This window comes from Biomphalaria glabrata, chromosome 6, assembly GCF_947242115.1.
Source record: "Biomphalaria glabrata chromosome 6, xgBioGlab47.1, whole genome shotgun sequence".
NCBI classification, from domain to species: Eukaryota; Metazoa; Mollusca; class Gastropoda; family Planorbidae; genus Biomphalaria; species Biomphalaria glabrata.
The window spans coordinates 24,432,280-24,449,974 of NC_074716.1; the positions used below are offsets into that span (position 1 = coordinate 24,432,280).

Genomic DNA, 17,695 nt, shown 5'->3' on the forward strand with positions numbered 1-17,695 from the left:
ACTTAATATGATATAATAATAATAATAACAAGGTTACAAAGACAGTTTGTGTGGAAACACAAACTCAAAATCGACACTGGAAGTTGTCCACCCAGGCAGGTAAAAAGGCAGGTCTCAATATTTTCAGAAAGAATATAATGAAATTCTATCAAAGGCAAATGACAGAGAAGAATAGAGAAAGAAGGTTGATAGCAGACAAAGGGATAGGTGAAAGTGAAGGTGAAATTAGATGTGAACCTGGCCTAATTGATTTCATATTATGATTATCTTATTGATTATCTTATTGATCTGTTTTGTATAGGGTCAATCTTTTATTCATAGCCTCTTTAAAAAAATTTGTTTAAGTCAAGTGTCTTGTTAATGGATTACCACCCTGCTGTTCATGCAATAATAATGAAAAACTACTTATTAATTGTTGTTTTTAAATTATGTTCCACTTATATGTATATTAAATAGATATTTTAAAAAATGTTCTGTAGTAGTTAGTGTGACAGAACTTACTTTACTTAGCAATACATTTGTATAAAAAATATTTTTTGACAAAAAATCTAAAACTGTTTGTATAAATGTGTTAAAACTATGGTAAATAGTCATCTCCCTTACTAAATAGCCTTCTGTGACTGTTACTATTAATAGTGAATAGTTGTAAAAATGGTGTATTTTTATGAAAAAAAACTGCTTGCATAGTTGATTTAAAAAATAAAATTTTTCATTTTCAGAAAAGAAAAAGTAGCCGTTGCATCAAAACTTTGAAAGGTCTAAAATATCATGATGTCGGATTTTCAATAATCTTTTCTAGTTTATAAGATCTAAATGGGACAGAAGGACAGACATACAAAACTAATAAGGTCTTTTCCCCTTTCGGGGGCGGCTAATAATTTTATTTATAAAGCGCTGTTAACAAACAAAATGTAGGCTCAAGGTGCTGTAATTAACATTACAAACACAAAGACGAGAGCTAAAATGACAAACTAATCTAAAAAAATTTTAATTTATTATTAAACAGGTAGGTCTTAATGTTCTTCTTGAAAGTAGTGTAGGTACTAGCATGTTGTCTGTCTGAGATCAATGGGGAGTGAGTTCCAAACCTTTGGTCCGTGCACTGAAAAAGACCGCAGGCCGTAGCTTTTGAGGGAGAAATGTGGTGACATATATATAACTAAGTCAATATACTTTTGTTTATTTTAATATTTGATCATTTATTTTTTTTTATTATTTCTTCTTTTGGTTATGGTTAGTGAAGTAGAAATTACTTTGTTCATATCAACAAAGTTTCAAAGTTTAAATGCCCATTGTTTAAATCATAATTAGTCAACTTATACTTCAGAAATGTATGTTAGGTTCTAATTAACCACTTTATTATTTACATGGAGTTAGGGTTATTTACATGGAGCCCTCAATTTGGTAACTCTTCATTGCCACCTCCTATAATTTTACTCTAAAAGCTTTTTGATTAAGAATGTTGCAATGAAAAGATAACAATCTTTTGAAATGTTATCAACCTCTGTTGTCACAGCCCTCTACCTGATTGGACTTGGGCTCAATGTGAGACCTGCCTTAAGTGGCGCCGCTTACCAAAAGATATAGATCCAGCATCACTACCAAAATTGTGGTATTGTCACATGAATCAGGATGTTTACTACAAGTAAGTTGAACTGAAGTCTTTAACTTTGGTTTCAATTTAACTTTTTCTAATATTAATCAGTTATTTGCAATACACTTTGTGTCAGCATTTACAAACATATATGTTTTGTAACTATTTCCAAAAGTTATTTTGATTTTTATATCAATTCTTCTCACTATCAGCTACTTATAGTCCATGTCTATTCTTATAGTGTGACCATCAGCTAGTTATAGTCCCTTTCTTATCTTATGGTGTGATCATCAGCTAGTTATAGTCCATGTCTAATCTTATGGTGTGACCATCAGCTAGTTATAGTCCATGTCTTATCTTATGGTGTGACCATCAGCTAGTTATAGTCCATTTCTAATCTTATGGTGTGACCATCAGCTAGTTATAGTCCATTTCTAATCTTATGGTGTGACCATCAGCTAGTTATAGTCCATTTCTAATCTTATGGTGTGACCATCAGCTAGTTATAGGCCATGTCTAATCTTATAGTGTGACCATCAGCTAGTTATTGTCCATGTCTAATCTTATAGTTTGACCATCAGCTAGTTATAGTCCATTTCTTATCTTATGGTGTGACCATCAGCTAGTTATAGTCCATGTCTAATCTTATAGTGTGACCATCAGCTAGTTATAGTCCATGTCTAATCTTATGGTGTGACCATCAGCTAGTTATAGTCCATGTCTAATCTTATAGTGTGACCATCAGCTAGTTATAGTCCATTTCTTATCTTATGGTGTGACCATCAGCTAGTTATAGTCCATGTCTAATCTAATAGTGTGACCATCAGCTAGTTATAGTCCATGTCTAATCTTATGGTGTGACCATCAGCTAGTTATAGTCCATTTCTAATCTTATGGTGTGACCATCAGCTAGTTATAGTCCATGTCTAATCTTATAGTGTGACCATCAGCTAGTTATAGTCCATTTCTTATCTTATGGTGTGACCATCAGCTAGTTATAGTCCATGTCTAATCTTATAGTGTGACCATCAGCTAGTTATAGTCCATTTCTTATCTTATGGTGTGACCATCAGCTAGTTATAGTCCATGTCTAATCTAATAGTGTGACCATCAGCTAGTTATAGTCCATGTCTAATCTTATGGTGTGACCATCAGCTAGTTATAGTCCATGTCTAATCTAATAGTGTGACCATCAGCTAGTTATAGTCCATTTCTAATCTTATGGTGTGACCATCAGCTAGTTATAGCCCCTTTCTTATCTTATGGTGTGATCATCAGCTAGTTATAGTCCATGTCTAATCTTATGGTGTGACCATCAGCTAGTTATAGTCCATGTCTTATCTTATGGTGTGACCATCAGCTAGTTATAGTCCATTTCTAATCTTATGGTGTGACCATCAGCTAGTTATAGTCCATTTCTAATCTTATGGTGTGACCATCAGCTAGTTATAGTCCATTTCTAATCTTATGGTGTGACCATCAGCTAGTTATAGTCCATGTCTAATCTTATAGTGTGACCATCAGCTAGTTATTGTCCATGTCTAATCTTATAGTTTGACCATCAGCTAGTTATAGTCCATTTCTTATCTTATGGTGTGACCATCAGCTAGTTATAGTCCATGTCTAATCTTATAGTGTGACCATCAGCTAGTTATAGTCCATGTCTAATCTTATGGTGTGACCATCAGCTAGTTATAGTCCATGTCTAATCTTATAGTGTGACCATCAGCTAGTTATAGTCCATTTCTTATCTTATGGTGTGACCATCAGCTAGTTATAGTCCATGTCTAATCTAATAGTGTGACCATCAGCTAGTTATAGTCCATGTCTAATCTTATGGTGTGACCATCAGCTAGTTATAGTCCATTTCTAATCTTATGGTGTGACCATCAGCTAGTTATAGTCCATGTCTAATCTTATAGTGTGACCATCAGCTAGTTATAGTCCATTTCTTATCTTATGGTGTGACCATCAGCTAGTTATAGTCCATGTCTAATCTTATAGTGTGACCATCAGCTAGTTATAGTCCATTTCTTATCTTATGGTGTGACCATCAGCTAGTTATAGTCCATGTCTAATCTAATAGTGTGACCATCAGCTAGTTATAGTCCATGTCTAATCTTATGGTGTGACCATCAGCTAGTTATAGTCCATGTCTAATCTAATAGTGTGACCATCAGCTAGTTATAGTCCATTTCTAATCTTATGGTGTGACCATCAGCTAGTTATAGTCCATGTCTAATCTAATAGTGAGACCATCAGCTAGTTATAGTCCATGCCTAATCTTATAGTGTGACCATCAGCTAGTTATAGTCCATGTCTAATCTTATGGTGTGACCATCAGCTAGTTATAGTCCATGCCTTATAGTGGGTGGGGGAACAGCTGTGTGTGACATGGTTCTGACCACACCTAATGCTCAGGCTTTGATCTTGTCACATTGGCTCTGCGAAATGAATCATTGTCATTCCATGACTGAAGAAACAAAACAATTAATGTTTGGGTAGATACAATTTAATATATAGAATCTGTATAGAAAATTCTCTACGTTGCCCAACCATGCGGGACAAGATGCATGCATGCCGACTCTCTAACCCTCAATGAAAAAGTCATGGAAAGATAACTCTTTTATTTCTGCAAGTTGGACTAGAGTTACCCCACTTAACTTTTGTGGTGACAGAGAGCGTGGCTCAGAAACAAAAGAGGGGGGATATGTTGCCTAACCATGAGGGACACCACGCACGCAGGCCTACTTTCTAACCCTCCTCCAGCCCGCACCCTAGCCTTCCTTGCTCTCTAGGTATGTGCACACAGTCGTTTGCCCAAACCCAATCCCCTTTAGACAACTGTGTCTTTCAGGAAGTGTTCTTCCATCACTAAATAGCGGGTCAACTAGTGTTATTAGAGTTAATATACAATATACCTTCTCCTTAACCTGAGTCACCTGTGTCTAAAGGAAGGAAGTTTGGAAATTAATAGATAGAAATTAGACATTACATAAACTGTTTAAAAAAACAAACAAAAAAACTAAAAAACTGCAAGTCATCTAAAGGTGTATAAAAAGGAAATGTAATGAAGTGTTAACTCGATTAGTTTTCTCTTAAGCATTGAATGAGCAAAAACTTGAGATCCAGAGATCAGAGATCCAAATCAACAAGGCTCAGTTTTTAACTAAACCATCAAATTACTATATATTGAAATTAGTGGATATAAAAATTATGAATGAAATAAAGTGAAACATATTTAATATAGCAATAATAAAATTAATGTAATATTAGCATAAATAATTCATATAAAATATTATTTAATAGTTTAATCCCATAATCACAACAACAAGGACCAGGTATAAAATCTTTCGATTATTTGCTCACGCTATATTAATATACCATTTATCTCTATGACATTCTTAAAAAAAAATTATTGATATAGCAAAGAATGCAAGCATATAAAGTAGAAGCACCCTACTGACTTTTCCTTTTCCAATCTATTGATCTGTTACGTAGACTGGAAAGAAGAGTCAATTAAGTTTAGCAAACAATGTTACTGACTACAATTATCAGGACAATTAATAAAATCAGTTAAAAAAAAAACTTGCCACAGTAGAAAATAAAGAACTAGTTTTGATCAAGAAAACATTAAGAAACTGGAACAAACACAAAATAGAGCAGTGAGATTCATAACAAACGAATATTCACATTTAACCAGAGTAACACCTTTAGTAAAATCACTAAATTTAGAAAGCCTTCAGGACAGAAGACTCAAAAGTAAAGTAGCAATTATACATAAAACACTGAACCATAATCTTTAAATACAAAAACAAAATTTAATAAAATACTCTGAAAGACACAAAGATAAAGGCACATTCCTCGTCCCATATGCTAGGACAAATTTGTACAAATACTCCTTCTTCCCTAGTGCTATTAGAGCATGGAATGGGTTGCCTGAGCTAGCCAGGAAAACCAGTGACGTTTGGCAGAATTTAAGTCATTTGCTAATATGCATGACTAAATGCATGACACGTAGGACGTAATCATCTTCTTTTTTGAAGTATTATATAAGATAAGATGATCTGCCATCACAAAAAGTAAGCAATCAATTCTACAAATACTAATGTTATTGCTGGTATTTAATTTAATACTGCTACTAAACCATGTGAATTGGTTGTTTCAGTCGTTGCTTTACTGAACAAGAACCAGAAGAAGAAACACCAAGGAAAAGGTAAAGATACACTTTTTACTTCCATTCAGTAAAATCTCTTTATATTTAACTGGTCGTGTAGATCACTCCTAACTTTCCTACCATATATGCTAAAATAAACAAAATGAATAAGGGAGTTTGTGTTACACAAAGTTACACAAACTCTTTGGCAACCCCTGTGGGTAATAAGTTCTCACATACTACCTGAACATACTACTTGAAATAAAAACTAGCTCTATAATTGCATTCACAACACTGACCATAGATGGATCATTTAAAAAATTAGGGGACCATTGACAGTCTTTGTAGCAGAAAAATGTGTATTTTTGTTGACCTCATTTCATAAACAATGGGCACACATCTGAAAACTTGACCAATCATCTCAACAGTGAAATAACTTTTACAAACCATGCTTCTAGGTGTAAGTACAACCATAAGTGATACAAATTGCCATTCTCCTCTTTTTTTACCAATATTTACAATCATTGCTTACATTAAACCTATTTAAAAGCAAAAGGTTTTCCTGAAGGCTAAAAGTAAGTTGTATCTATTTTTTTTACTATGAAATTGGATTTTTAAAAGATTTCATATGTAAAATAAGAAAAAACATAAAACAATCTGCCTTATTTTTTATTTACTTTGTTAAAAAAATGCATATATAATATCTAAAAACAAAAAGGTATGCTTTTGGAAGACCATAGTACCTTTGTATTTCTCGTTTGCCATTTCATTACATTATTAAAACCTAATTAGTTTGTAGCTAACAAGATTTAAGAATAGAAGAATTACTTTTTTTTGTGTGATCTTGCTCTTGTTCTTTTTTGACCTGATATAAAGTTATGGCCCTACTATTTGGAATTAATTTGTATTGATTGAATTATATCACAAAAACCCACAGACTTTAACAAAAATAAACTATTTAAATTTTTTTGTTTTAGTTGGAACAATTTAATGACACAACATATTTAAAAAATCTTCAATATTTTCTTATTTTGGTGTACTGATAGACTTCTAATAAGATTTTTTATCATTCATACATGTGTCTTAAACTTATTTAACTGCCATATGAATACACCTGTGTATTATGCCTTAGGCAACAAAGACGCATCATGGCACTGTGTACCGTGTGGGTTACCTCAGTATACATCAGGACTGTTTGATTCCTTTGATGCAGACACTTCTAACCCATACAACATCCTAAACACCATCCCAAACCAATCTCACCAACCACTAGCCAGATCCACTCCTGTTGAACCTAAATCTACTAAAATTAATACAACAGCCTCACTAAACAAACCTACTAAAGAAGTAGTACCAAAATACCTTAAAACCTTAGTAATAAATTTTCAAAGCATTAGGAACAAAACAGCAGACTTAGAAATTTTATTAGAATGTGAGAAACCAGACATAATTGCAGGAACAGAAACTTGGCTACATCCTGAAATTTATAATGCAGAAATTTTCAATAGTAATTATGAAATTTTTAGAAAAGATAGGGCTGATAATCATGGAGGAGTTCTTTGAGCAATAAGAAAACACTCTTATAGCAGAAGAAATTACCTTACCTAACTCAAAAAACATAGAATCAACATTTTGTAAAATTAATACCACCTCAATAATAATAGGCAGCATTTACAGACCACCAAATTCTAGTTTAGAATACATGCAGGACCTATGTAATCAGATTACTACACTTAAAGAGACAAATAAAAATGCAGTTTTTTGGATTATGGGTGATTTCAACCTACCTGATATAAATTGGAAAACACTAACCATAGATAAACACCAAAATCTTAAGGACATAAATGAGCTTTTCATAGAAACTTTACACAACTTAAGTTTAGATCAAATCATTAAAAAGCCAACTAAATTAAACAACACATTAGATCTCTTCTTAACCAACAGACCTGGATTAGTAGTTGATTATGATATTATCCCTGGTCTATCAGACCATGAGATCATAAAAATACACAGTCAGATAAAAGCAGTAGCCAATACAAAACCCAAAAGAAAAATCTTACTCTGGAATAAATGTGACCTAACACAACTACACCAAGCTGCATTAAACTTTCAACAAACATTTTTATTAGAAAAAGACATTGCCCAACCAGTTGATGACCTCTGGAATTTCATTAAAAACCATCTTAAAAGCATTATAGAAAATCATATACCAATTAAATACACATCAAACAAAATAAATAAATGCTGGTTTAATAATAGACTAAAGAAGCTTTGTAAACAAAAGGAAAACCTATATAGAAAATTTAAAGAAACTAAGGCAGAAAGAGTTTACATACAAAAAGTATATAAAAATTAAACACTTAACCCAAAAAGTAAGCAGACAGCTGCAGAGTGAATACATAAACAATGTAATATCTAAAGATAACAACAAAAACATATGGTCATACATTAAGTCTAAGAAAATGGAAACAACAGGCATAGCGCCATTAAAAGATGAACATAACATAATACATAATGATAATGAAACTAAAGCAAACATCCTAAACAAATACTTTGCATCAGCATTCTCAGCCCCAGGAGACAAAGACATATTACTGAATTTGAACCAAGTAGACAACATAGAAGATATAGTAGTACAAGAAAATCGAATTCAAAAACTATTAGCCAACACCAAACCAAATAAAGCGTCTGGACCTGATGGTATTCCAGCTAGATTACTCAAAGAACTAAGCAATGAGCTAGACCCAGTGTTCAAAATACTCTTTCAGGCTCACTTAACCAGGGCAGAGTACCAAAGGACTGGAAAGAAGCTAATGTCACCCCCCTATTTAAAAAAGGAGAAAAATCTGACCCAGGAAACTACAGAACAGTATCACTTACCAGCATCACATGTAAAATCCTAGAACACATAATATGTAGTAACATCATAAACCACTTAGACAAACATAATGTCCTCACACCATACCAACATGGCTTTAGGAAATATAGATCATGCGAAACACAACTAATAGGACTAATTGATGATTTTTCAAAAGGTTTAGATAATAGTGAACAAATAGATGCTATCTTACTAGATTTTTCTAAGGCTTTTGACAAAGTTCACCACCATAGTTTGCTTAAAAAATTAAAATATTTCGGCATTAATGGTCCACTGCATCAGTGGATTAAAGATTTTCTGATAGGGAGAGAACAAACTGTAATAATAAATGGCTCTAAATCAACACCGATAACAGTAAACTCAGGTGTACCTCAAGGAACAGTCTTGGGTCCACTACTATTTTTAATTTACATAAATGATTTACCAAATTGCATTACTTCAGGAACAAAAGTCAGATTATTTGCAGACGATTGCTTAATATATAGAACTATAAAAACAACACAAGACACAGATATTTTACAAAGAGAATTAGATGAATTACAGAAATGGGAATCAAATTGGAGCATGTCTTTCCACCCAGAAAAATGTCAGTTGTTAAAAGTAACAAAAAAACTAAAACAAATTAATTCCACTTATCTTATTCATGGCAAACCAGTAACACAGACTAAAAACGCAAAATACCTAGGTGTTATAATAAATGAAAAACTGTCATGGAATCCACATATTGATGAAACTATAAAAAAATCAAACAAAGCATTAGGATTTATTAAAAGAAATTTCTATAAATCAAATAAGAACATAAAACTAAAATGTTATTTAACCTTGATTAGGCCAATAATAGAATATGCATCCTCCATTTGGTACCCCTCAACTCAAGAAAACATTAAGAAACTGGAACAGACACAAAATAGAGCAGTGAGATTCATAACAAATGAATATTCACATTTAACTAGACTAACACCTTTAGTAAAATCACTAAATTTAGACAGCCTTCAGGACAGAGGACTCAAAAGTAAAGTAGCAATTATACATAAAACACTGAACCATTATAATCTTCAAATACAAAAAGTCATTGGTTAATATGCATGACTAAATGCATGACACGTAGGACGTAATCATCTTCTTTTTTGAAGTAACGTCTGTATTATATAAGATAAGATAACTTTAGCTTTCTGCAATTATGGGCAGGCTGTATTAGTCTAGGTGTCAGGCTGTAGTAGTCTAGGTGTCAGGCTGTATTAGTCTAGGTGTCAGGCTGTAGTAGTCTAGGTGTCAGGCTGTAGTAGTCTAGGTGTCAGGCTGTATTAGTCTAGGTGTCAGGCTGTAGTAGTCTAGATGTCAGGCTGTAGTAGTCTAGGTGTCAGGCTGTAGTAGTCTAGTCTAGGTGTCAGGCTGTAGTAGTCTAGGTGTCAGGCTGTAGTAGTCTAGTCTAGGTGTCAGGCTGTAGTAGTCTAGGTGTCAGGCTGTAGTAGTCTAGTCTAGGTGTCAGGCTGTAGTAGTCTAGGTGTCAGGCTGTAGTAGTCTAGTCTAGGTGTCAGGCTGTAGTAGTCTAGTCTAGGTGTCAGGCTGTAGTAGTCTAGGTGTCAGGCTGTAGTAGTCTAGGTGTCAGGCTGTAGTAGTCTATGTGTCAGGCTGTAGTAGTCTAGGTGTCAGGCTGTAGTAGTCTAGTCTAGGTGTCAGGCTGTAGTAGTCTAGTCTAGGTGTCAGGCTGTAGTAGTCTAGGTGTCAGGCTGTAGTAGTCTAGGTGTCAGGCTGTAGTAGTCTATGTGTCAGGCTGTAGTAGTCTAGGTGTCAGGCTGTGGTAGTCTAGGTGTCAGACTGAATGTATTGTTGCTTTTTCTCTATCAAATGTTCTTTCTCTTTGCCCTTCTCTTGCCTGTATGTCTAGTATATGCACTCAGTGCATGTCCATTGGTGGCCAGTTTTACTTGACTTATATCCAAGGCATTCTATTCTTTGTTCCCATTACAAAGAGCAGATGTGCACTATAGGACTAGAATACTCTATTTTGTACATGCCTACTTTGCATGGAAAATATTTTATTATTACATTTCAGCAAAAGAAAAAAGGGAAGCTCACAATGTGGAGAGAGAGAAAATGGTACATCTTCAAAAAAACTATTTTCATCTCAGCCAGAAACCTTCCAAGAAAATACAGAAATTACAGTTGGTGGTCGAAACACAAGGTCAAAGGGGAAAATAGCAATGCCTCTTGAACCACCGCAACCTAATCATGATGATGATGATGATGCTGGTGATGATGTTGCTAATGGTCAAGAAAGCTCATCAACTGTTAAGATACCTAATAGAAAAGTTGCTAAACGAAAACTTAAAATTTCTGCGCCTAAATCAATTACTAAAATGTCAAATATACAGAAAGAATTGAGTAGTTCTAAAGGTTCTAGCACTAATTTATGTAGTTCTTCCAATGGAAAGTCTCCCAAAAGAAAAATCATATCTGCTGACAAAAATTCAGAGCAGCCTCAGTCATCTAAAAATATCGTTGTTAATGGTGATGATTTACAAGCAACAGGCATCATTAAGAAATTTACTCAGAGAAATATTAAGTCTTTACAAAAATCAAGGAACATTGAAACCCAGTCTCTGAATGCTTCCCAAACTGTAAACACAAGATCTTATGTAGCAAAACCTTGTACCAATGACACTGGCTTTAGTGAAACAGACAGCAACACTTTAGATGATTCACAAGGTATGACACAAAATACTGGTGATGACACAGGCACAGAGACACAAGAACCAGAGGAGCATGATGTTGTTGTTGTTGATGATGATGATGACTTTGATTTCAACAGTTTACCCTTAAAATGTAGACCTATAATAAAATCAGAGCCTGTGACTAGTGAAGAGACTAGTCCTAAGCAACCAGCTGAAACAGAGGAGATGGAAAGAGTTGCAGGCAGCTTTGAAGATAGCAGAGAAGAAAAAAGTTAGTGGTAATATTTACTTTTTCTTATGTATTTATGTAACATAAAGAAAATAGTTCAGTTAAATAGATGAGAATAAGGGAAGTCATAAAATAGAAATGACATGAAAAAAGTTGATTATATGAAGGGTAGTATGAGATTATTTTTAGATAGAGAAGCAATCATGTCCTAGATATTGTATAGTAAATTACTTTGTTTCAATCAAGTGGCATATTGATATCTATATATATATAATTATAACTATTATGCTTTGGATTTTGCAGTTGTTAATATTATTAAGGTTATCATATCAGGAAATATAGAACAAAATCTCAAGTATCATCAATGGCTAACGATAAGTTTTGTAGACTTTAAGAAAGCATTTGATAGTGTCCACCGAGAATCACTATGGAAAATACTAAGAGAATATGGCATCCCAGAAAAATGTGTCCTGATTCTATGACACCTATATGACACCTATATAGTAAATCTATCTGCTGCATTAAAACAGAAGAAGGAGCATCCGAGTTTTTTAACAGTGAGACAGGGGTGCATCTTATCTACCTTCCTCTTCCTCCTAGCCATCAAGTACGTGATGAGGAGAGCAATGGATCAGACTGCCTTTGGTATTCCTTGGCATGAACAAAACTGAATGATGGACTGGGACTTTGCTGATGACGTTACACTACTCGGGGCTACAAATAAATGCATACAAGAAATGATGGAGAGCCTAGATAGAGAGGCACACAAAATTGGCCTCCGCATAAACTTGGATAGGACTAAAATTTCGCGAGTGAGATATAAGGCAAAGGGTGCCCAAGTCAAAGCTTGAAGAGTTGGACAAGTTCACATACCTTGGCAGCATCATAACAAATGATGGGGATGCCTACCATAATGTAACATGCCGAATAGGAAAGGCAGGGAGCATTTTCCAAAGGCTGCAGCTTATTTGAACAAGCCAAGCCATTGGACTTGAGACAAAAATACACCTTCTTAACACAATCGTCATGCCAACAGCAACATATGCATGTGAGACATGGAAGTCACACTTTCATGGAGGACCTCAGAACAGTAGACACCAGGTGGGAGTAGGCTTCAGACATTGCCAGTGACAGATCTTTGTGGAGACAACTTGCCACCCAATGCGCTAAACGACATGGGATGACCTAAGTCTAAGTAAGTCTAAGTCATTAGGTTTATTGAAGTCAAGTTATCTATACACCATATGTAAAAAGGAGTATAATTAATGTTAAATAAAGGTATTTGTGGTTGGAAATAGACTTAATTGTCTCTCAATCATTATGTGAAACATGTCAGTCTGGCACTATAGTCTTGAAAACCTCTATTAAAATATAAATTGTAGCAGACTGAGTCAAAATACAGGCTGTTACAGTTAATATAAATTTTCTAAATTTTCCTTGGAATAATAGCAGACAAGGTGTGGAAAAAACAGGCTGGAGCTTGCTAATTGATTTAATAAAGGAGGAATGGAATGGCATTGTTATTTGTAGGTTGGGATTACTGGGACAAAATAAGCTCCCTGTAAGGAGCCCCTCAGGTTTAGTGCTTGTGGCAATAGCTCTCATTGGTCAACTTTAAAATCCACCTCTTTTGTATGCTTCCAGAACTGGTTGATAATCATGGCGTTCAGTTGTTATTTTTTTCTTGGATTTACATTTAACAATGTTCTGGCACGAACTATATTTTTGATAACATAATTAATAACATTCTTAAAAATAAAATTCATATCACTACTATCTTACCATAAGCTTGATTCATCAGATCTGAACTTAATAAACTGGGGTAAAGAATGCAATAAATTGTCTGAATTTGTTGTTATCTTAGATAGTTGTGTAAATAAATGCTCAGAATAATGAATAGAAGATACAATTAAAAAAAATACAGACAAATATGGTACTCTTTCAAATTAAGAATACCTGCAGAAACAGTTACAAATGTTGATATTCCTGATAAAGGTAATACTATGTTATTATCTCTTGAATCTTCTGTCAATGGCTGCCTACTGTTTGCTCTGCATTTAAATCCATTCAATGCAACACTGTATCTTGCAGTTATAACTTCATAAATCATATGAAACAAAAAATTTATAACCTTAATATTTGGTATAAAAGGAATAGATATCAGCTTATTGGTGTTCTAGAGTTTTGTCCCCCTTTTTTTTTTTTTTACTTTGGTCTTTATGCAGTAACAATAAAAAAAAAAAGTATTTGAATATAAAATTGTTATGTACAGAAGTATTGTCATCTAAATACTGTTATATACATAGTTCATTTCAATGGAAGTATTTCCAATTTTTTTTTCTTTTATTTAGGTGAAGACCTGACAGAAGTTTCAAGAGATTCTTCCCATGGAGAGATAAAACTGACACCCTTTCACTACAAAGTTTACAGACTTTTAAAATATTTAGCCCCCTCTACAGAATTTGGTGACACATCTGAGGTGGAGGATATAGTTAATAAGTTGCTGGAAAACTTTGAAAATTCGGAGAATATGAACTAGAGTTCACTTAGCTTTAAACATTTGTTTCAACTTCAATACAGTCTAGAATATTTTTGTTATGAAGAAATTTATTTAAAAAAAAACATTTTTGATAAATGGTAAAAATTTAAGGGAGAAATTTTTAAAAATTATAGTTCAAATTAGAATTTTTTATTTACAAATGTAAAACATATTCACTCTTTAAATGTAATATAGGTTGGTTGTTTTATCCCCGAGATTGTGTGATCCTTGCTAGGATACATTCTAGTAGTCTAGAGCTTCTGAATACATCAAGAGCAGGACATAAGTCTTGTTTTAATTAATTGTCTTCCGTTAAAAGATATTTCTTTTAGATATTTAAACATTGTGCCTTTATGATCTTTTTTAAGAAGTATTTAATCTGATTCATTTATTTTAAAGTGGTTCATTTTTATTTATTTAATGACAAAAAATGGGTTTTTCTAAACATATTATTTGCTTCTACTATAATTTGACCCAGTATTAAATGTTTTGGGCTCTAATGTTGACTCTTTTTTTCTCATCATTATGCCATTTATTTTGGACCTCTGCTGTTTTTAATGATTTGCTCAAAGTAATGCCTTAAAGTCATTCATTCATGATCTGCCATTTCCAATGTCCCATGTAGTATTGTCTTTTGAAAAGACAGTTTAATCTTGTCTAATGTCCGTGTTATTTAATCTTATATGTTTCAAATTCTTGCACAGATATTTTTTGATGTTCCCAATATGAAATCTCATTGTTATGGCATTCTTTTTTTTTTTTTAAAGTTTGAAATGTTGAAACTTTTTTGGAAATCTTTTTTTTTTTTAAGTGTTATTTAAAAGAGTATGAAACATTAAATGAAAGCTGACATACCAAGCATGGTGGCTGAGTGGTTAAGAGCTTGGCTTCCGAACGTAGGGTCCTGGTTTCAAATTTCGGTGTAGACTGGGATTTTGAATTTCAAGATCTTTAGGGTGCGTCTGAGTTCACCCAACTCTAATGGGTACCTGACTTTAGTTGGGGAAAGTAAAGGTGGTTGGTCTTTGTGCTGGCCATTGTATAGGTCAAAGAAACAGATGACCTTAACATCATTTGCCCTACAGATTGCAAGGTCTGGAAGTGAAACTTTACTTTTTTACATACCAGGGACCAATTGTCTCTTTTGTTCCTAGAAATGTTTTGTTGTCATGCCCAATGGTCTTGATATTGCTTTCAGATGGAGTTGAGATGTTCTGGCCTCATTTTGTTTTATAGTTGGCAAGAGTAGACCTCTTCAAATTGTGTTGTTATTACCTGTATGTCAGCCATTATACCAATAGATTTTCACTCGTTTTTTTTTTCTGCTGATTTCTCAACTAAATGCTGACAATTTCCTCTAGATCTTTAAGTTCATAATTGCCTACTTTGCTGCCTATGTTATAATGGTTTGTGGTCATTCTTTCAGTGATATTGGAAACATAAATCTATCATATTATGGCCATAGAAATAATATTGTTACTCCTACCATTGGTAAGGCTATTTATTCATGCAAATTGATTTTTTATTTTGCTTCTATAAGTTTTAGTTTTTTTTAAATTGTCCTGTACAATGTGCAATATTTACTCTCTTATATTAGAGTGTTACAGAGAAATAAAAAAAAAATATAAAGAAAACCCCACAAGACCAAAAATTAAGACAAAGAGCTTTGTCTTGAGGATTTCCACTATCTATGTTTCTTGTATCTATTTATTTATTTATCACTGTTGAAGAAAATATGTATAGGCCTATGTTAGATTGGGAATATAGTTATTTTGAAGAAATATTTCAATTCAGAATTAGATTCGTTCTGTTTTTTAAGGATAAAATTGTGTGCTTAAGAGATTTAAATTCCTATAATTGTGAACCTTTATTAAACAAACCACTTTTAATTTAGATTGTATGCAACTAGACAAAAAAGTTGATGAAAGGAATATTTTCTACTCATCATTTTTATTTAATAAATTTATCTATCAACATTGCATTTTGATATTGTTCTGATTTTACTTGAAATATACAACACTGGTATATATTGCATATATTCAGATTTGCCCCTCTGTGTCGAGAGAGAGAGAGAGTGAGTGGTTGTACTTAGAAGGTTTTCAATTCACTGGTGTGCCTACTGGGAACTCTTGCAACTGAGTATGTCATGTCTAGTATTTCTTACAATAACACAAGAAATGTCAAAGGGTGAGGAGGGGGGAGCAATAACAAAAAGTCAACTTTTAATGTTTCAAAAAAGTTGTAATGTGATTCCTTATTCAATAATTATTCATTAGTGTACCACTAACTGGCTCCAATTTGTCTCCTTTACCCATTCTGTTATTGTTGACTTTCTGGGACCAACATCTGAGCTACTTTAGACTGGTTGTCACCATTCCATTTCATAGGCAGTGGATTGTTGATAACCACACAACCATTTTCGGTACTTACTAGGTTACTGAACGATATTATTTGATTAATATATGTGGCGAAACAATGGCGGAAGTTTTTTTTTTTCTTGATTTATTTAATGATCATTGAATGAGCATCTGTGTACCACTACGTATTTTTTGTTCTTTTATTTTACACTTGGCAATATAGGCTGTGTTTTTTATTAAGAGAATGTGTTCTCAGTTCTGTTTACATTGTATACATTCAACTTATAATCGCTTAGCTTAATTTACATCTTTCAACTGTTGTATTTCATAGATCATATTGGAAAGGTCTATATCATGTACACAATAAATATAAGGACATACGTACTTACAAGAAATCTACTTACCATTGTGTATTCAATTAATTTTTTCTTTCATGTCAGTGTCAATTGTGTATCTGATCAATTTGTTTTGGCCTTTTATTGCGTAAGGTTTTTTATATTCCCATAATAATAATGTCAAGACAGATTGTGAAAGGGAGGCCATTGTTGTTACCTTGATATGACTACAATTTTGATACTAGACTGATAAAGGTGAAATTTTCGTGTTACGAACAGCTTTTTTTTTTTAAAATTAGGCAATAACAGATCACAGCCTTACACTTCAGTCGAACTCGCTAAGTAATCAAGCATATCCCCTCAGCTGTTTGTTTAGCCTGGCTTTTATTTTAGACACAATCTTTTTGTAAATTCCTGAGTAGAGAATAATTATAAATGAACACGTACGTTCATTGCTTCAAAGTTGGTTGGTTTGACGTGTCCCATCTTACAGTATTATCTTTCTTCGAGTTGCACATACAATGTGTGTGTGCATTCAGTTCAGGGGTAGAATTTCTAAACCTTTTGAGGCTAGGTATAGACCTCAAAGCGTTCGTAGCTCTGATTTTTATATACATAAGATAGGTTGTTTGAAAGACTCACGGAAAATGAAATATTGTCCTATTGCTAGTCAGATGGGACCTGTCGTTAAAATCATTGTACGCAATAAACTAATATGATCGATAGAATAAATACTTTTAAGTATCTTTTTTTAAAACTGTGGAGCGTCCTCCTCCCAAATAAAATGTAATATTTTAGGTAAAACCTACACCGTTTTCGTGAGAGGCGTCTTTAAAAATGATCAACTCAAAACTTATTGAAGAAGACATTTCAAAAAGGTCTCTGAGAACTCCATTCTTCTCAATTTCCTTACGTCTGAAAGGTCGAACTTC

The 17,695-nt window shown here is 33.4% G+C and overlaps 1 protein-coding gene across 4 annotated transcripts in view; it reads left to right on the plus strand.

Moving 5' to 3' along the window:
* Positions 1 to 16,827, plus strand: part of LOC106077673 (MORC family CW-type zinc finger protein 3-like) — a 31,063-nt gene extending 14,236 nt beyond the window's left edge. For 3 of the 4 annotated variants that reach the window (XM_056032340.1, XM_013238408.2, XM_056032341.1), the window contains exons 11-14: positions 1,517 to 1,645; positions 5,763 to 5,810; positions 10,685 to 11,574; positions 13,884 to 16,827. In XM_056032340.1, the coding sequence (XP_055888315.1) occupies positions 1,517 to 1,645; positions 5,763 to 5,810; positions 10,685 to 11,574; positions 13,884 to 14,071 (1,255 nt within the window). In that variant the 3' untranslated portion in view covers positions 14,072 to 16,827. Of the gene's footprint in view, positions 1 to 1,516; positions 1,646 to 5,762; positions 5,811 to 10,684; positions 11,582 to 13,883 lie in introns of all 4 variants that reach the window. The other variant, XM_013238415.2, reaches the window with a different exon arrangement.
* Positions 16,828 to 17,695: the final 868 nt, after the last annotated feature.